This window comes from Aotus nancymaae, unplaced genomic scaffold, assembly GCF_030222135.1.
Source record: "Aotus nancymaae isolate 86718 unplaced genomic scaffold, 86718_ANA_hifiasm-v0.15.2.pri h1tg000015l_1, whole genome shotgun sequence".
NCBI lineage: Eukaryota > Metazoa > Chordata > Mammalia > Primates > Aotidae > Aotus > Aotus nancymaae.
Window position 1 is genome coordinate 9,658,423 of NW_026988427.1, and position 20,665 is coordinate 9,679,087.

General features: G+C 53.0%; 1 protein-coding gene across 2 annotated transcripts in view; it reads left to right on the plus strand.

Annotated features, from left to right (window-relative positions):
* The first annotated feature begins 13,623 nt into the window (after positions 1-13,623).
* GFPT2 (glutamine-fructose-6-phosphate transaminase 2) overlaps positions 13,624-20,665 on the plus strand; it is a 46,604-nt gene continuing 39,562 nt past the window's right edge. For both annotated transcript variants that reach the window (XR_010342879.1, XM_012451482.2), the window contains exon 1: positions 13,624-13,731. Coding sequence is in view for 1 of the 2 variants with exons in the window: in XM_012451482.2 (XP_012306905.1) it covers positions 13,725-13,731 (7 nt within the window). In the remaining variant the exon portion in view is untranslated. The remainder of the gene's footprint in view (positions 13,732-20,665) is intronic.

Here is a 20,665-nt window from a genome sequence, read left to right on the forward strand (position 1 = left end):
GGACCCCCGAGAGGAGCCGGTGGTGAGAGGGGAGGTCCAGCTCATTACACCTCCATGGGTGTGGTCCTGTCCAGCCTGTGAGAGCTGCAGGACGCAAGCCTGGCACATGCCTCCACGGCCCCCTGGCCTCGCAGCACTCCTCTGCCCTGCTTACAGGCCTGCCACTAGTCACTCTGCAGGCAGGACAGGAAAACTATGCTGCCTCTCCCAGGCAAGGGGCCAGCCTCTCTGCTCCCAGGAGCATCATGGTCAAGAAGCCTTCTCTCCAGATTCACAGGCTCCCAATTTTTTTTGGTTGGAGGACGATGAAAAGGTTCTTAAATTGATGGTGACGATGGCTGCACAACTCTGGTCATACACTAGATGACCTTGTATTGTATACTTTATTTTTCCCCCAGTTTTACTGTGGCATAATTGACAAATGAAAATTATACATATTTGTGTTGTACAAAGTGATGTTTTGATATAGATACACATTGTGAGACAGCTACCACCAACAAGCTAATGTATCCGTCACCTCACAGCATTATCGGGTTTTGTGGTGTTCTGTTTTGTTTTTGTGGCGAGAGTACTGGCAATCTTAGCACGTACAGCATGTGTGTCCTGGAAAATCACTCTCTTAGCCATTTTCCAGTACACACATGCTGTACGTGAGCTCTCCAGCACACACTTCCCCTGTCTAACAAAACCGTATCCTCTCACCAACACTCCCCATTTTGTTCACTTGAAGTGGGTGAATTGTATGGTAAGTGAATTATATTTCAATAAAGCTGTTAAACATAAAACAAAACACAAGGAGGATTATGCAACACCACAACGTCGCCGTAGCCCTCTTTTTCTGCTTAGCAATATGACCCGTGTCTGAGTCTCACAGCTGCGTGACATTTCCGGGTGGGCATGTTCCATTCTTCAAGTAACCCATCCCTATTAGTGGATGTCGGTTATTTTCAGTGTTTGCTAAGTATAAACAGCACCAGGTGAATATCTTGAATATTTTTTTGTTCATTATCCTATTAGAATCATGTGTTTAAGGTCTTTCATACATATTGACAAATTTCTGTCTAGAAAGTTGTACCCCCAGCACTTTGGGAGGCCGAGGTGGGAGGATCACTTGAGGACAAGAGTTTGAGACCAGCTTGGCCAACTTAGCAAAACCCTGTTTCTACTAAAAATTCAAAAATTAGCCAGGCATAGTAGTGCATGCCTGTAATCTCAGCACAAGAATCACTTGACTCTGGGAGGCGGAGGTTGCAGTTAGCCAAGATCATGCCACTGCACTCCAGCCTGGGTGACAGAGTGAGACTCTGTCTCAAAAAAAAAAAAAAGAAAGAAAATTGTGCCCATGGATACTCTCCACAGCAGTGTATGAGAGTGCCAGCTGCCTCCGTCGGATGGAAGAGGAGCATGCCAGGTTCGAGGCTGTAGGAGGTCAAGGCTCAGCCCTGGCCAGCCCAGCTCCGGGGCCAGGACCGTCCCCACCCTGCAGCCGCCTCCTGCGTGCACTGGCACTTCCACCCGTCCCTCCCTTGTCTTCACATCTCCTGCTACTCTAGGCTCTGGACACTGGGCCCTGGGGCTGCTGCTTTTCCAGGAGCACGTGGTCCCCACAGAGTCTCAGCGCCTGCTCCCTGGCCAGGCAGGAAATGGACGTTCACAGGAGCTCAGTTACACAGGGCTCTGCAGGCTATAAAAACGCTTGCTACTCTCAGACCATCCCAAGAGGGGAGAGCAAACGGCACGGCGAAGTTGTGAATGTTTTCACGGATTACAGATTTTACCAGTCTTAGAAACATACCAGCTATGTGCAGATGCTGTTTATACACTGATTTAAACCAACAAGCTGTAAAAGGATATTTTTGAGACAATCGAGGAAGTAGGAATAAGAAGTGAGTGTTAGATACTATTAAGGTATTGTGAATTTTGTTTGCTGTGATACTGGTATTGTGGTCGTAAGAGTCTTTACTTTAAAATCCACATAATGAATCACAGGCATAACTGGAAGATATTTGTGTTTGGTTCCAGACCATCACAATAAAGTGAATATCGAAATAAAGTGAGTCACACAAGTTTTTTGGTTGTCCAGTGTATATAAAAGTTATGTTTAGGCCAGGTGTGGTGGCTGTCACCTGTAATCCTAGCAGTTTGGGAGGCTGAGGTGGGTGGATCATCTGAGGTCAGGAGTTCAAGACCAGCCTGGCCAACATGGTGAAACCCCATCTCTACTACAAATACAAAAATTAGCTGAACATGGTGGCAGGTGCCTGTAGTCCCAGCTACTTGGGAGGCTGAGGCAGGAGAATCACTTGAACCTGGAAGGTGGAGGTTGCAGTGAGCTGAGACTGCATCACTTCACTCCAGCATGAGGGAAAGAGTGAAACTCTGTCTCAGAACAACAAAAACAAAAGTTAATTTTTTTTTGAGACAGAGTCTCCATCTATTGCCCAGGCTAGAGTGCAGTGGCTTGATCTCAGCTCACTGCAACCTCTGCCTCCCAGGTTCAAGCGATCCTCCTACCTCAGCCTCCCAAGTAGCTGAGACTACAGGTGTGTGCCACTAAACCCGACTAATTTTGTATTTTTAGTAGAGATGGGGTTTCACCATGTTGGCCAGGCTGGTCTTGAACTCCTGATCTGCCCATCTTAGCCTCCCAAAATACTGGGATTATAGGTGTGAACCACCGTGCCTGGCCTACTATTGTCTTTTAAGTGCGCAAAAGCATTATGTCTAAAAATTGCACATATCTTAATCTTAAAATACTTTATTGCTAAATAATCCTAGCACAGAGACACAAAGCGAGTACACGCAGTTGAAAAAATGGCGCCAATAGACCTGCTCAATGCAGGGTTGCCACAAACCTTCAATTTGGTAAAAAACTCAATATTTACAAAATGTGATAAGGTAAAGTACAATAAAATGAGGTATGCCTGTATTAGCAAATCAACTATATCAGGATTTGGTCCCACAAAACAAAGCAAAGCAAAAACTGCAGGGACAGGTGGAACAGGACGGGCCCCATGTTGACAATGGCTGACTGTGGGTGACGAGTACATGGGGGTTCACCAGATTACTTTGGTGTATGCTGAAAATTTTCATAACAATAATATATGTGTGTATACATATCCTTTCATATCAGAAAGATTTTCTTTTTCTTTTTTTTTCTTTTTTTGGAGATGGAGTCTTGCTCTGTGGCCCAGGCTGGAGTGCAGTGGCACAATCTCCACTCACTGCAAACTCTGCCTCCCAGGTTCAAGCGAATCTCCTGCTTCAGCCTCCCAAGTACCTAGGAGTACAGGCACCCACCACCACACCTGGCTAATTTTTGTATTTTTAGTAGAGATGGGGTTTCACCATATTGGCCAGGCTGGTCTCAAACTCCTGACCTCGTGATCCGCCCACCTTGGCTTCCCAAAGTACTGGGATTACAGGCATGAGCCACCACTCCAGGCCCAGAAAGGTTTTCTAAAGATAATATTATTGAGAGAAGAAAGTCAAAAAGTAGTTCCATTTACAAGAGAAGGAAGGTGAGTTTTGTAGATGGATCTAGTTATTTCCAAACATAAGCAACATGTTGCCATGTCTGCAGAAGTGGAAGCCCTGTTTTATTGGCTTGGCTTGTCTATGAATACACCTGGGAGGTGTTTTCCCTGCTCTTTCCATTAAGAGCTCCCTTTATGTCTGGGTAAAGAAAATCTCCACCCCTAGCAACAGTGCCACTCATGGATGTGAAGGGATGGAGCAGACACCCCAGTGAGCACTCACGGGTTCTCCGGCAACGGGCTGCCAGATGCACCATGGGCTGCGAGACCTCCATTCTCAGTGCTCTATGGAAAATTAAAGTTGTGGTATCAGTCATCTCACAGATTATGTAAACAGGTGGTAGTGCTACCAGCATCCCATGAGAAACCTCAAGCAATTTCACAAAGATCTGTGCTTGAAAACCATATCACAGGAAGGGCCCACCTCCACCATGCAGCGTGCATGAAGATAAAAAATGCCTAATGACTGGGCAGGCTGCTTGGAAGACCCCTAAACACTGCCAAACCCAGGGCAGCAAAGGCCAGAGGAGAAGGCAAATGGTGCAGAAGTCCCTGGGGACAAGGGTCAACCTTGCCAGGCAAGCCAAGGCCCCCATCCAAGCAAGGAACAAAATGCCTGACACGGCTAGGCATGGAGGCTCACGCCTGTAATCCCAGCACTTTGGGAGTCTGAGGCCGGCAGATCATTTGAGCTCAAGAGTTTGAGACCAGCCTGGGCAACATGGTGAAACCCCATCTCCACAAAAAATAGGAAAATTAGCCAAGTGTGGTGGTTCCAGCTAGTCTGGAGGCCGAGATGGGAGGATTGATTGAGCCTGGGAGGTGGAGGTTGCAGTGAGCCAAGATCACACCACTGCACTCCAGCCTGGGTGACAGAGTGAGATCCTGTCTCAAAAAAAAAAAAAAAAAAAAAAGCCTGAGAAGTCTGTGCAAGCATGGCTACAGGAAGGGCTGGATCCAGGCACACGGGTCTTCTTTCCTCTGTTTTGTCACTACTCTCAGAGTCTCTCCACTTGGATCAAGTTGAAACCCCACAAGCAAAACCCCAGTCTTGCATTCTAACACTTTAGTAACTTCGTGGGAAAGAGACTCTCTCTTTTCTGATGAGTCCACCAAAACTCCTCTGAGATGACACGTGCTAGTTCTCATCAGGACAATTTAGGTCCCCCGCCCATCCTGTAGCCAGACTGTGTTGATGGCAGCTGAGTGGAGAGAAGGGGTAATTCCACAGAAGAAGTCAGGGTGCTGTCCCCAGTGGAGAGAGAGAAACAGGCACAGATGACCCCCCTGCCTTCTGGTCACTCTAGAAGGTGCAATTACTGGCTCACGTAGTAGACACCCAGGCAGGTCCTCCCTGAAGCCACCTTCCTGCACCAGCAGAGGCTGGGAGAGTCTCATGTCCCACCCAACAGCCTAGATGCACAAGGAAACAAGACCACGCAGTGGGCAATGAGTGGCTCCAGGCACACTCTGGGGTCCGGCCCATGCCCTTTGGTGCTGGGCTTACGCTTGCTTGGGATGCTGCCCATTGCCTGTCTGCATGGCTCACCCAGAACCCACCATCTGGAGAGAGACACCAGAAGTGTCCTGGGTCCCAAACCTTCAATCTCTGTCCCTGCCTTGGGTTCTAAGAATTACAGCCAAATGCCACTGTTAGACTCAGAGGAGTCATTCACCACCACACTCGGAGCGCTCCCTGCTCTTCCTACCTGCCCGCCAGTCCTGGATCGTAGGACATCTGCAGTATGTGGAGTTGCTGGCTCAGCTGCCTATGGGGCCAGGCAGGAACTCCAGGCAGGTCGTACAGCCAGCACCCAGTCTAGGCACTGGGCTGGGGAGAACTTGGAGGCAACCCCTTCAAAGACACAGCCACACTCGGTGCTTGGCAACTGCTGCACTTGTCACACTGGTCCTGAGAAACTGGGAGTCCAACCTTGGGCCTTTCTTACTCTCAGCTTAGTAGACAAGAATGCAGGGAAACAGGTGGCAGCCAGAGGGCCCAACTGTCCCAGTTTGTCCAGGACTGACGGGTTCCCTGGGATGTGGGAATTTCAGTGATGGAACCAGGACAGTCCCGGACAAACACAGACAGCTGGTGTCCCGAGGCTGCGGCCTTCGACAGGATGATTGAGGAGCATTCCTTGATGGGAGAGTGCAGTTGTAAGCAAGGCCACTCCTAGACCTGAAGGGTCTGGATCCCAAGAGTGTAGCTTGCGGGACAGAAAGCCAGACAGAACCTGAGGCCCATGGAAGAGATTCAGTAGCCTCCTGGAGGCCAAAATCCTGACCTCACTCCCCACTCTTCCTGGACCTCCTGTTGGGTGTCATTCATTAGCCAAAGCCCACCAGAAGCCAGAGGGCCCTGGACCCCTGATGAAGCAGACTCACAGGGCACAGAGCAGGAGGAGTGGGTGGAGAGGGGATCTGCAGGGATGCAGGGTAAACATTGGCACAGAGGCAAAGCTTAGGTCAAGAGAGCCAAAAGTAGGCCCCTCGGAGGAATGCAAACCTGCCAAGGCAGGGCCCACCCCTCTGCAATCACTGAGGTGGCTCAAGTGAGTGGCCCAGGCGATTCGCGCTCCCAGGTCTGCGCTACGGCAGCCCCTTTGGGGCATGTGCTCTGGGAAGCTGGGAGTTCCTCATACTCGGGGCTCCTTCCCCCAGGGCTCCTGGCCAGGGCTGCTGTAACCCCAGAGCACCTGTGCATCTTCCTGGGAAAGCATGGAGACGTGGCTCTTTGCTTGCCACGGTAGCCCTTGTGCAGCCAGGGTCCCCACTTCGGCTGCTGTCCTGAAGGACTCTGGACACCAGGCTGCCCTGGAACCCTGCTGGTTTCCTTAGCCAGGTTCTCAGGTCCTTTTAAGTGTGTGAGCTCCTCGCCCCCTGCCAACAGCAGCCAAATACAGGTCCATCATATGCAGCCCCCAAGCAGCCCAGGGCAGACACCCTCTACTGAGGGTTGAACTCCATAGCCAGCCCTGGGTTGAGCACTGCTATTAAAAAAAGGACCAGAAACCACAGCCCACAAGGCCAAATCCTGACCCTGGCCTCTTTTTGTATGCCCAGCCAGCCAAGAATGGTTCCATAATTTTAAAGGATTGTGAAAGACAAATCAAAAACAAAAACAAAAAATGCACAAAGAATATGCAACAGAGAAGAGATCTTATGTGACCCACAGTGTTGAAACTCTTTACCTAACAAATCCCTGTCATCCCACTCTGTGAGCCACTGCCCCGCCTTCAAGCCCCAGGCAAGTGCCCCAGGGCAGAGGTTCTACAGGAAGATGTCCCAAACAACAGAAGAGGCTCTGATGGGGCAGAGGGCCCAAGGTGACCGAAAGTGCCGGCCTCCCACCTGCAGCACAGCTGAGCCCTCCATCAGTGCTGGGCTGCAAAGCTCTGCTCCCAGGCTTTGGCCTTTCCGGGAAGGCAGGTTTATAGAATGGTCAAATAAACACAACTTGAAACACTTACCTTGAATTATTTAAAAGAGGCTCTTGTAGCCTTCCTACGCACCCCACAGTGCAGCCCTGCACCACATTGGTCTCTACTCAGTGACCAACCTCCTGCCTTTTTTTTTTTTTTTTTGGTACCAGGAAGAGTCTCAAATGGGGCACATGACCTCATTCCCCACCACTCCCTGCTGCCTCCCCTCCCACTCACCTTCCTTCCTTCCATTACCCACTTGGACCCTGTGGGCGTTTGGTCGTAGACAAGGTGTGCAGGATTGGCACTGCTCACTCCCTTGCCTGGCCTGCTTTTCTTTTCTTTTCTTTCTTTTTTTTTTTGAGACAGAGTCTTGCTCTGTCACCTAGGCTGAAGTGCAGTGGTGTGACCTCGGCTCACTGCAACCTCTGCTTCCCAGGTTCAAGTGATTCTCCTGCCTCAGCCTCCTGAGTAGCTGGGATTACAGGCATCCGCCACAATGCCTGGCTAATTTTTTTTATTTTTATTTTTAGTAGAGACAGGGTTTCACCATGTTGGCCAGGCTGGTTTTGAACTCCTGACCTCAAGTGATCCACCTGCCTCAGGCTCCCAAAGTGCTAGAATTACATGCGTGAGCCACCACATCAGGCTTGGCCTGCTTTTCTTACCTGGCCTTTGCTTCAGCTGGCCTTACAATAGCATGCCTTTCCCTACCTGATTTGTAGTTGAATGCCTTCCAACTTAAAAAATTCAGTTAGAATTGGAATACCACTCCCTATTTTCCGTGTGTGTGTGTGTGTGCACGTGCGCGTGTGTATATTTGCCTGCCAGATGATGAGCTACGAGATTCTCCAGGGTGGAAACTGGGTTGATGTCCTCTCTATACCCACCGGCCTAGCATAAGGCAGGCACAGGTAAGTGTCCAGAACATTTGGAAAATAAATGAAAAGCCACACTTTACTTCCCCACGTGGTCCGTGGATGTGAGGCCTCCCCCTGCTCCAGCAGGGACCCCAGCGTGTACCTTTTTGTCCCTGAGAAGATGCTTTGCCTGAAATAACTGAATTATTGGCATGCGGTGAGCATAGGCCATGCCGCAGAGGTGAGGAAAGGCAGGCGTTACCTTCATCAGCTGTCTTCGTCCATTTGGCTGCGACAGCAGAACACCACAGACTGAGTGGCCCGTAAACAACAGGGTTATTGCTCACAGTTCTGGAGGCTGGGAAGTCCAAGATCAAGGAACCGGCAGATGTGGTGTCTCGCAAGGGCTCATTCCCTGGTTCATGGGTGGTGCTTTCTCACTGCATCCCAAGGGGCAAGGCAGCTCTCGTGGGTCCCTTAAGTAAGGGCACTAATCCCATCACGAGGGCTCCATCTTCACGACCGAATCACATCCCCAAAGGCCCTATCTCCTAACAGCATCATCTTGGGGGTTAGGATTTCAACATATGAATTTGTGGGGACACAAACATTCAGCCCACAGCACCAGCCCCCTTCTCTGGGCCAGAGCGTTAACAGGAACGAAGCGACAGGGGCAGCCTGCCGCCTTCCCACCACCACTGTCTCACAGCCACTGCCTGGTGCAGTATCAGATTAGAGCTCGTCTCACACAAGCCCCCACCCTCTCCTGGCCAGGTAGAGCAGAAAGCCCAAGTTTTCCAGGATGCCATGGTACAGATGTGCATCAGGGACGGTGCTGGTGACCCTAGGCCAGATCCCAGCTTTGCAGCACGATTTGAAGTTCTTTCTAACCAGAGGTCAAACTCCAGCTGCAAGTTTAAATACTGACTGTAGATGTGGAGAATAACATTTGTTGGGGGTAAAAAGTTGCGTTATTAACCCTTTAAAAACAAGAAACATTTCTTGAATTATTAACCCTTTAAAAACAAAAAACATTTCTTGTTTTTAAAGGGTTAATAACTCAATTTTTTCCTGAAACGAACATGTATTTCTTCTGTAAGAACAAAGGTGGTCAGGCACGGTGGCTCATGCCTGTGATCCTAGCACTTTGGGAGGCTAAGATGAGTGGGTTGCCTGAGCTCAGGAAGTAGAGACCAGCCTGGGCAACATGGTGAAACCATGTCTCTACTAAAATACAAAAAATCAGCTGGGTGTAGTGGCAGGTGCCTATAATCCCAGCTACTCAGGAGGCTGAGGAACGAGAATTGCTTGACCCTGAGGGGAGCGGAGGTGGTAGTGAGCTGAGATCCTGCCATTGCACTCCTGCACTCCAGCCTGAGCAAAAAAGTGAAACTTTGTCTCAAAAAAAAAGGAAAGAAAAATAGAAAAAAGTTAAAAAATGTATACTTAGCCCTATTTTAAAAAAAACCCTACAGTCATAAAAGAATGCATCAGTTCATCTTTGTGGCAGACCTTCTCCCAAATTCCCACAGGAGAGAGAAAGAAGGTGAAACAGGTCCATGTCACCCAGGAACTTGAGAGAGGGACACTGGGCACCCCGGCCTGCCCCGAAAACAAGGGTCGGGTGTGGGCCTCTCTCACCTCAGCCCTGGTGTGGTGGTGGGGGCTGGTGACCAAGCCACATGACCCTGCCCCTTTCCCAGGCCCCAGACAAGCTTCTTACTCCTTGGAAGGATTCCTGCCTCGGCTCCTGCCTGCCTCTCCACTTCTAGCTGTCCTTGAATCCTGACCGCAGATCAGTTTTCTCAGATTTCCCCTAACTGGGGATTTTTTGTGTGTGCCCTACTCATGCCCCATCCACCCTATCCCAGCCTCTCAAGAGGGGCGGGGGTGGGGGGGTGGGTGGAGCAGTATGGCTTCCTGCCCCACACCCAGGCCTGGCCCTAATCCCTGCTACTCCTGGTGCCCCATCGTCTTAAGTCTGAGCTGAGGATCCGCCTCCCTGAGGCAGGACACTCGTCTGCATCATGACACCTGCGATGTCTCCCCTGGGTTCCCTGAACCCCACCCACTGCCCACTGTGGGCACCACTAAGTGGTTCCCCTAGAATCTCCCTCCCCACGCTGTGGAGTGATCCAGTGCAGGACTCCTAGCTGCAGGCCTCAGTGCCCTGCACCCCCCATCTTCACCACCGAATCACTTCCCCAAAGGCCCTATCTCCTAATAGCATCATCTGGGCCTTCTGCTGAAGTTCAGGAGGCCCTGTGGTCCTCGGGCTGGGCTGTGTCTCTGGGCCACACTGAGATGTGCCTGGCATTTTTACATCTGGAAGGGCAAAAGGGAATCAGGTAGAACAGGTGACCAACCCAGGTCACCCTGCAGCCATAGCCCAGCCAGATTCAGGCAGAGCTGGGCTGGTGGAAACTGGTAGATAGGACCCTGATGACAGCATGAGAGTTGCCAAAAGTCCAGCCTGGACCACATAGGAATTGGAGGAGGCCCTCACCCTACTGTGGGCGGCTAACCCTACCCAGACCCTAGCAGAAACGTCACAGGGAAAAGCAGCCGAACAGGGCCTGTGACCAGAGGCTGGCAGGTGCATTCCTCAGCTACCAGGACAGCCATGGGACCCAGCTGGGCAGTTTGTGTTGGAGGTAGCACCTGGGGAAGGGGAGCAGATCTCTGGGTTGTTTGGGAGAAGCCAGATCAATGAGCAAATCTCCCAACTATCCAGTGCTTGGAAAAAGCTGTGCAGGTGAAGCAGCCAGGTCTTTGGCTCACTTGCTGGCCAGCGGGGTTGAGGCACGCCTAGAAAGTGTGGCTGGGGCCAGCTGTGGAGAGCAGCCTGGGCAGTGGACAGCAGGACCACTGGGAGCAGACTCAGCACCCTGCTCCCCCTGTAAGCACAGGTGTGGGGACCAGCTGAGAGAGGCACCTAGGCATGGCCCCACAGCTTCACTCCTCCAAAAGGGCAGAGCCTGGGCCCCCGATCCAGACCAGGCCTCCTTTCCTGGCTTCCTCTGGCTGCCTTCCTAACCACTCCCTTGGGCCTCAGACTCTAGTTCCAGCGCGATCGAAGAGTCAGGACTGTACTTGGTTGCAAATGACAGAAGTCACTTCAGAGTACCTCAAGCAAAGATGAGAATTTATTGAGCGTGAATACTGAGAAGTCCAGGGATAAATCCTGGCCTTGGACCTGGCTGAATCCAGGGGCTCTGATGTGTGTCGTCTCCATCCTAGAACCACCTGCCTTGCTCCGATTGCTCCACTTTTCGATGGCTTCCTCTCTCCACCCCACTGAAAGGTGATAAGAAAGTCCCCAACATCATCAGGACATCCTCCTACCAGCCGCACCACTCAGGAGAGGATAAGCTCATCTTTTTTATTAAAAAAAATTATTTTGTAGAGACAAGGTCTTACTTTGTTGTCCACGCTGATCTCCAACTCCTAGACTCAAGCAGTCCTCCCACCTTGTTTGTTTTTGTTTTTGTTTTGAGACAGTCCTGCTCTGTCGCCCAGGCTGAAGTGCAGTAGTGCAATTTCAGCTCACTTCAGCCTCCACCTTTCAGGTTCAAACAATTCTCATCCCTTGGCCTCTCGAGTAGCTGGGACTACAGGTGCACACTATCATGCCCGGCTAATTGTTGTGTTTTTAGTAGAGACGGGGATTTGCTGTGTTGCCCAGGCTGGTCTTGAACTCCTGGGCTCTGGCGATCCCAAAAGATCCCAAACTTTCACCTCCCAAAGTTCTGGGCTTACAGGCGTGAGTCATTGCTCCCGGTGCGCCTGGCTTTTTATTTTTATTTTTTACTTTTTGTAGTGATGGCTGGTCTCCAACTCCTGGCCTCAAGAAATTCTCCTGCCTTGGCCTCCCAAAGTGCTGGGATGACAGACCCAAGCCACTGTGCCAGGCCAAGCTCATCTTTTCTGTTGGTTTCCCTCATGTCCTGGATCGAGTTGTCAGTGTCCCAGCCTGGGCCACATGCTGACCTCTGAACTAGTGCCAAGGCTATGTGGCCAGACCCAGGCCATCAACCTCCCAAATGACTCTCAGTGGGCCGGTGCTCAAAGCAGGAGTGATGCTAAGCCGGCAGCTGCTTCCGAGGCATCCACGCGTAGTGTGCACTCATGCCACTCCTCACCACGGAGCTGCGACTCCTCCAGGAGGATGAAAGACAGATTTGGACCCTCCTAGGACCCCATTGGTGCTAGCAGAGGGCCTGACGACACCACCCTGTCCCCACCTCAGTTACAGACAGTGGAGGCCAGTCTGGGCCAAATAACCTCATCTCCAGACTGAAGTTCTAGCCCTCACCCAGGGGACCTGTACACCACCTGCTGCTCCCTCCTTCCTGGCTTCGCTAGGCTCTGGACCACCTGCACCAGCGTAGCGCAGCCCTGCCCAGTCCCCGGCAGAGCCCAGCCCCCTCCCTGTATCCTACCTGGAATTTTTAGCTTTCTGTGTAACCAGAGCTTAGTGTCTGCTTCCCCTTCACTTGTAAGTGCCAGGAAGGCAGGGCCAGATCTGTTCTCATTCATCAATAAGTCTCTAGCACCCGCACCCCGACAGGTGGAGGGTTGGGGGCAAATGCGGCGGCTCCTGAAGCGCTCTGAGATTTCGAAACACCACGACTCACCCAAGCCCCCTCCTACACTGTAGTGGAGCCTCAGTTTTCTCAACCCTCCAACGGCACAACCTCCTTCCCCCAGGACTTGCAGAGCCGTGGTGAAACTGGAGAGATGATGTCAGAAAAAAAATGCTCTAGATGAGATATAAAAATCTTTTTTGTGTGTGTGACAAGACTGAGGAGGATCTGTTTAGAATTTCAGGATTTTTTAAGTTAAAAAAAAAAACAACAAAAAACAGATGGCTTCAAAGTGCGCAAACGTTGGGCCAGTTCTCGTGACCTTCCCCGGGAGACTAGGGGCCCAGAGTGCAGGGGAAGGCGGGGGACGGCCGGGAACCAGGGCGGGGAAACGCCGGCCTCGGTGACTCACTGGGGAGTCGGATTCCGGCCCCAGGCAGAGGAGCCCCCGGGTCCCTCGAGGGCCTGCAGCGCGGGACAGATCTGCCGAGGCAGCTCGGCGCGGGTGGGGTCGGGGCTTCCCGGGGCCCCTCCAGCTTTGTTCACAACCTGCGGAACCCCGGCCTCCAAGTTCGGGCTCTGCGGTAAATCTCAGGTTTGAACACTGCCACCGCCGCGGCGGTCCGGTTTTGGCAAAGTCCTTTTCTGTCTCCAGGAACCACAGTTTTCTCATCTCTCCGCCAAGCCCAGGAGTTCTCTCCATGCAGGGTGACGACCAGGCTTCTAGGTTTCTGGAGCTCTGAAAAAAGCCCGTCACACAGGTGGGAGCGCGGCAGGAACGGCGGCTCACGGGGGCTTCCTGAGCGCGCCGGTGATGCGGGACCCCGCGCTCTGCGCCTTACGCAGACCGTCTGAATGCTCCCCACCCCCTGGGAAGGAGCTTCCCTGGGTCGCCCCGCTTCACAGATGGGAAAGCGGAGGCACAGAGCGACGGGGCCCTGCCCGGCTTCCACGCCAACTCCGTGGCTGGGTCGGGGTCTGCACTCGGCCGTTTGTGGCCCCAAGCCCACCTCCGGGATCCGGCGCCGGGCGCCCCAGCCTTACAGGCCCGACTGGCGCCTGGGAGCCGCCCCTCGGCCCCCTCCAAGGCTCCCGGGGGTCGGGTCCCGCCGTTGTCACGACAACCGGGGGCCAATGGGAGCAGGCAGGCGGAACAGGCCCCGCCCCTTCCCCGCCCCTCTCGGAGGGGCTCCGCGGTATAAGGGCGGGAGGCGGAGCGGCAGGAGCTGGAGCCCGCGGAGCGCAGGGAGCCCACGGAATAGCCACAGCGTTGGAGCAAATCCCCCGAGCCACGAAGGGGCCCGAGCAGCAGCCACGATGTGCGGTGAGTGCCGCGCCCGCCCGAGCCGTCTCCTCCGCGCCGCCCGCGGGTCCTGCGCCGCAGCCTCTCAGCGCCTCCGCCCCCGAGCTGGCGCCGAGGATCTGCCTGGGGAAGCGGATCCGCCCCGGTCCCGGACCGAGGTGCTGTTGTCGGCCGGGCCTGCCTGCCCCTCAGCCCCGTTCCTCGAGTGGCTGTCTCGGAGGTGTGGGAGGGGGATGCCCAGCCCGACTCTCGGTCTCGGACATAGAGAAGGGGACCCAGGCCTGGTCCTCATGGAGGGAGGAACTTGGTCCGGTCCGGCCTGGACCCCGTAACAGAGCGGTCCCTACCTTCTGCCCACCGAAGCCGCTTTCCTCCACTTCTCCCAGTCGCTCACAAAGACAGCCACGCGCAGGCCGGCGCATCCCGGTGCGGGGCGCCCATCCCGGCTAAGCCCGCCGCGCCCACCGAGGAGAGGAGAGGAGAGGCGACCCCACCCTGCCGTCCCCGCAGCCCACCGGGTCGCCCTCGCGGCGTCAGTGTTTTGGGGCAGTGCCTGCGCGTCCTCCTCGCGACCCCATATGAACCTCTCCTCCCCAGAAGGGTTGGTGCCGTGTTGCCGCCTCTTTGCGCGGGGAAGAGGCAGTCGCTGCCGGAGCCTCGGCCCGAAGCTACGAGAGGGAGTCCTGGGCGAGAAGCGGGGCCGGGCGTCGGATTCCCGCGGCGGCCCCGCGCTGTCCCGCTTGGCTGCGGGGCCGTGGGGAGGGTGGCCGCAGCCCTGAGTGCACATCTGCAATTCTTTACTCTCCTGGCTGGGCCGCCTCCGTTGGCCGGGAGAGAGCCGGGAACTTCTGCTGGGACAAAAGGTCACTGTGCTCCTTTTTTTTTTTTTTTCCTTGAGTAGGATTCAGTTACCCATTCCAGCCTCCTGTGGCTGGAGGACCTGGAGGAACTTTTGAAGCCATGAAAGGCTTCTCTCTGACTTTGCTGAGGGCCAGGGTGGGGTGCGCCCGCGGTGAGCCCTGGCCGAGGTCTGTGCAGGCCTTGTTCCGGAGGCCAGCAGCTCAGCAGAAGGGAACGACCTAGGTGGGGCGGACTGCCTGCTTCGGGAGGCAGCCTCTCCCACGCCCAACAGGCATCCACTGAAATTCCTGAACCCTCAGCTAAAATCTCGTACTCCCAGACGTCATTCGCCATGTATAGGGCCACCTTTGGGTGTTTCTGGGGACAGAGATGAGGCAAAGGTGGCAGTTCTGCCAGATCTCAAAGCCCTGCAGGTTCCAAACCTCTCAGTGTGGCATTCAAGACTCTTGGCCAAAACTGGTGGCCTTGGAGCCAGACTTGTGCAGGAGACCCTTGAACAAGAGGGTCTGCCCCGCAGCACCAGAGGCTCCCCTTCCCCCACCTTTCGGATGCCCCGACTGCCACCCCTGCCTGCCATCCTCCTTCCTACTGGCATCTGGCTTTTTCCCAAGTCTCTCTGAGCTTTGGGGGGCTCTACCTCCTCTAGCTCACAAAATCACAAGTGTTTTTGTTCTGCTTCTTAAAGGGCCACACACATGTTGTCTCCTAGGGAAAGGTTGAGCTTCGGGTGTGACCACCTGTATCCTCACATCTTCTGGTACTGACTTGTGGTTGTATGTGAGAAGGAGCTTGAGTCCCCAAAGGACACTCAGGGCCCAGGAGTGGCTGCGGTCCGTGGGGGTGCCCACTTGGAGCCAGAATCAGAGTGTGTGCTGGGATAGGTTCCTTCTTAGAATTCCCAGATTCGCTGATATGGGTCTGGGGGCAGGGTAGGGGAGTGGGGAGGGCGCAGCTCAGCAGGAAGTCACGGAATCCCTGCATAGGGAAGTTATTTCCTTTTCAAGAACATCAGGAGAAAGTTTCAACTTGGTGGTATTGTGTCCTTAACATCTCTGTGACACTTGCTAAGTATCCTTTGCACAGGGGAAGCTGTTCCTGGCTCAGAGCAGGCAGCAGCATTTGGCTAGAATTGAATACATTGATCTGTTTCAGGGGGGATGATGGTCTGAGAATGTATGATAAGCGATAACTGATTTTCCTTTTATGGCTGTTTTCTTTCATTATGAATTCATTTACATCTTTGAAAATTAATCAATTTCTACAGAAAAAAGGAGTAATGATTGTGCTGTTGGTACAAGGATACTGCAAGAATCATGAAGATGCTCCTAGAAAGAACCCAGTAAGCTCTTCACTTTATGCTGGGGAAGCTGAGGCCCTGCGAAGTCTGTGCACTCTTGGTGTCTGAACAGGCCTCGTGTCTCAGATCTCCTGGGCTGCTCCCACAGGCGCAGAGACCAAAGGCCCTTCCTTATCACTTGGCCAGTGACCCTGCTGAGATTATGTCTTGCTCTCCCTTATCCTGCTGCTTCTCCCATGGGAAGCCAGGACAGTAGTTGATCCTCTACAAACACCAGATGATTCTCAAAAACCATGACACTTAGGTTTTATAGACATCTGAAAGTTGCCAGCATTTCCTCCCTCTCTCTCTCCTTTTCTTCCTTTTTCATTCAGCCGCTAGTGGAAATGTCCTGTGTTTTCCAGGCCCTAGAGGACTTGAAGATCACATGGGCGTGGTCCTCCCCTCAAAGAAGGGGCAGGTGAGCTGCAGGGCCTGTCTAGAGACTGGTCGCCAGCAGGGACGCGATGCCCATCAGGGCAGTGCTGCTGCTGAGAAAGGCCTGAGCATGGGCTACAGCCTGGTAGAGGACTGGCTGATCTAGGAAGACAGACATCTTTTTGTTTGGTGCACAGGGTTTAAACCTTTTCCTATATTAGTTACCAAAGTACAAAATTGGGAGATTTCATGTAAGTAGGTGGGAGTTTTGGCTTCCCTTGATAAAATCTGAAGATGAGCAGCCCTGAGTCCTTATTTCCAAATAGGGCCTGGGTGACCCCTTGGGTGATGGACACAAACTCCCCCGTTCTCCCAGCCCCTCCCAGCCGCTTCACTCACTGATGAGACGCTGCACAACAGAGGCAGGAACTGACTTTCCTAGGAAGAAAAGGAGAGACCTGGGGCAGTGCCACAGAAACCTGGACACAAGCTTGAACCCTGCAGAGAGAAGGGGGGTGGCAGGCATGCTGGGCTAGGGACAGCATGAGCCAGGGTGTGGCAGCATGGACCATGCCTTCATGGGGATTTGGCAGAAAGGATTTGTGCTTCCCATCACGAATTCGTAAACCATCCCTGTGCTTCACTTACTGCACTTAGTCATCTGTGAGGGAGGGAAAAGAAAAGCAATCACAGTGAAGAACTGGAGAATTCTTAGTTCTTGCCAGAAGGTGAAGCCCTTACCTTGACATTACCATCTTTTGTCTTGCTTGGTGTATTCGTCTCCTCCGGCCGCTGTAACAAATGTCTGCAAACTTGCTGATTTTGAACAACAGAAATGTATTCTCTCACAGTTCTGGAGACCAGAAGTTCAAAATCGGTTTTACTGGGCCCAAATCAAGGGCCCGGGGTGAATCACCCTCCAGAGGCTCCAGGGGTGAATCTGTCGCCGGCCTCTCCCAGCTCCTGGGGGCCGCCTCGTTCCTTGGCTCACAGCAGTGTTGCTCCAGTCCCCGTGCTGACTGCAGCCCTCCACTGTCTCCTCAGGGTTTCCCAATTTCAGAAAAACCATATTTTTATATCTTTATGATATAGCATCAGTAAATAGTACTTTTAAATGGAGAGATTATTTTTGTATCTAGCAAAATTAGCTTATAAAGAGAGCTTAATTTGAGGTTATAATTTTGAGAGAAAATTCTGAAAACGAATTCCACAATAAAATGATTAAGCTGTTTAGGTATTTTATTTTTATTTTAGAGGCAGGGTCTCATTCTGCTACCCAGGCTGGAATGCAGTGATGTGATCATGGCTCACTGCATCCTTCAACTCCTGGGCTCAAGCCATCCGCCTGCCTTGACCTCCCAAAGTGCTGGGATAAAGGCAGGAGCCACTGTACCTGTCCCCTTTTCTTAAGAATTTTTTTCTTTTAATAAAATGTAGAGTATATGTCACTTCCCACTTTGTGTTTGGTGAAACTGTGAGAATGACTGGGACACTAGCAACTTTTCTATTAAAAAATAGAAATACCCTGTCCAGGATAGCACAGGAAGCACAGTCTATTATCTCATGGATTCCAGTGGTGAGATAACATTAACCCCTGCGGTCCCGAAGAGGCCTGGGGCAGGATAGGGCTGTCTCCAGGGGAGCCAAGTCCGCTTCTTATCCTGAGCTGGGTGCTCGGTCTGCTCAGGACCCCCACCAGGCCTGAGGCTCCTCTGCCTTTCTGTAAGAGCCTGGCGTGGAATCACATACGTCCGCAGCACCTCCAAATTTGATCTCCTTTCTGCAAGGAGGTGGCAGGAATTGTCATCCCCGCTTCACCAACAAGTGACCTTTCCCAATGTATGAGAATGAGGGCTGGGTGGTCAGAGAGGCCACAGCTTCTCAGCAGCCCTTGCCCAAGGCCCAGGGGACTCCCCACAGCTGTGGGCCTCACCCAGGAGAGTGGACCTGCCCCTCTTCCCCCAACACACACAGGCAGACCCAGGCACACACACAAACAGGCAGACCCAGGCACACATACACACAGGCAGGCCCAGGCACACACACACACAGGCAGACCCAGGCACACATACACACAGGCAGGCCCAGGCACACCTACACACAGGCAGACCCAGGCACACACACACACAGGCAGGCCCAGGCACACATACACACAGGCCGACCCAGGCACACATACACAGGCAGACCCAGGCACACATACACAGGCCGACCCAGGCACACATACACAGGCAGACCCAGGCACACATACACACAGGCAGACCCAGGCACACATACACACAGGCAGACCCAGGCACACATACACAGGCAGACCCAGGCACACATACATACAGGCAGACCCAGGCACACATACACAGGCCGACCCAGGCACACATACACACAGGCAGGCCCAGGCACACATACACACAGTCAGACCCAGGCACACACACACACAGGCAGACCCAGGCACACATACACAGGCAGACCCAGGCACACATACACACAGGCAGGCCCAGGCACACACTCGGGAATTTCATGAGCAGTCATTGAGGCAGACATTCAGCTTGGCCATACTCTTGTGTTGAGACAGGAAGTAATCCAGTTTGCGACTTGGGATAATGTCTAATCTCTATGAGGCTCATGGACTAAAAAGGTCAGTCCCTTCACTTCTGAGAAGCAGCAGATGGTGGGAGAAAGACGGCCTCTGTGAGGGGAGAGTCCCGGCCTGGGTGGGTGGTGATAGAGCTTCCCAGAGCCAGCCTCTCCTGTGTGGAGCACTGGTGGGCCTCTCCCTGGAACGGTCCCCTCACTCACAGTGAGGGCTGGGCTTTCACTGGGAAGCTGATGCTTGGAAAGTTGGAGGGATTTTTCTCTTTTTTTTTCCCCGAGACACAGTTTTGCTCTTGTTGCCCAGGCTGGAGTGCAGTGGCGTGATCTCTGTTCACTGCAACCTGTGCCTCCTGGATTCAAGTGATTTTCCTGCTTCAGCCTCCCGAGTAGCTGGGATTACAGGCATGTGCCACTACGCTTAGCTAATTTTGTACTTTTTTTTTTTTTTTAGTAGAGACAGGGTTTCACCATGTTGGGCAAGCTGGTCTTGAACTCCTGACCTCAGATGATCTGCCCACCTGGGCCTCCCAAAGTGCTGGGATGACAGGTGTGAGCCACTGTGCCCAGCCAGTTGGAGAGATTTTTCAAAACAGCGTCACTGGAATCAGAACATGAGCCCAGCCTGGCCACTGAGAAGTTGTGTCTTCCCCATCCCCCATGCCGCAAATCATCCCTCCCCTCCATCCCTACCCTTAGCACTCCGGGGGGTGTAGAGAAAATACCAGGAATTCTGTGCCTCAGTGTGGCTTACCTTCTGCCTGGGTGTCCAGGGGATGTCACCTCCGTGAGCTGGCCATTGTCGTTATCCATCACCTGGGGGTTGAACCCTGAGCTTCAGAGGCCCCTGCCTGTGTGGACCTTCATGGTGTCTTTGCTCCTGACTTCCTGTGTGATCTCTGGGGTCTTGTGCAGAGAAAGTGCTCTAAGCCCCAGATCCTAGAAGTGAGCCGGGGCAAAGGGCCTACAGTTTCCTCTCAGAGGGCTCATGTAGAGTCCCTTCTGGAATCCCTTTGAGTTTTTCTCGGTCCCTCCTTCTGTGACCTTTGCCGGTTTGTTTTCTCTATGAATTTGAGAATAGGGCCCTGAAAGGCTGTCTGGAAGCTCTGGGTGGGTAACCACAGGGCACATGACCAAGCTGGATGGTTGGGCCAGGGCAGCCTCTGCCCCCAGGCTGGGCCTTTTCCAAGCCACCTGGGCTCTCCTGCCCATGGGAAGGATGCTTGGCCCAGGGTCATCTTTGCAGAGGTTGCAAAGTGCTCCCATTCTTTAAAAAGAACTCCAGGCTCCTGTGTCTTAGACTTTCCATGAAGTCCACATTTTCAGGCCCTCCTGCCTTCTGCTCTCCTGGCCTCTCAATCCCAACCCTCTGCAGCCTCTTGGGAACCTGAAGGTACCTCCATGTCCAGCCCCTCTGGGCGCTCAGCATCCCCCACCTGGCTGAGTCCATCCCCTATCACTTCAATTTGAGAAATAAGACTGCTCCCAGGTTTCTTAGGCCTGATGACTGTTCCCTCTCAGGTCTGCAGGGAGATTTCCAAGCTAAGGAGAGTAACACAAAGGGGAGGACTTTCCCCAAAGAAGTTTGATATCATTGCTGCCGTGTTCTTGACTCACTTAAAATCCTGTCACCTGCCAGTGATGCCTCTGTACCCTGTGGGCAGCCCTAGAAATGGAGGCTAGGAAAGAGCAGTAGATCAGGGTAGAAAGTGACAGATGCCTTGAAAAGGGGATGGAAAGATGGAAAAAGGGGTTCAGGGAAGGAAAAGATCTTCATTTGGGGTCGGGGGGATTGAG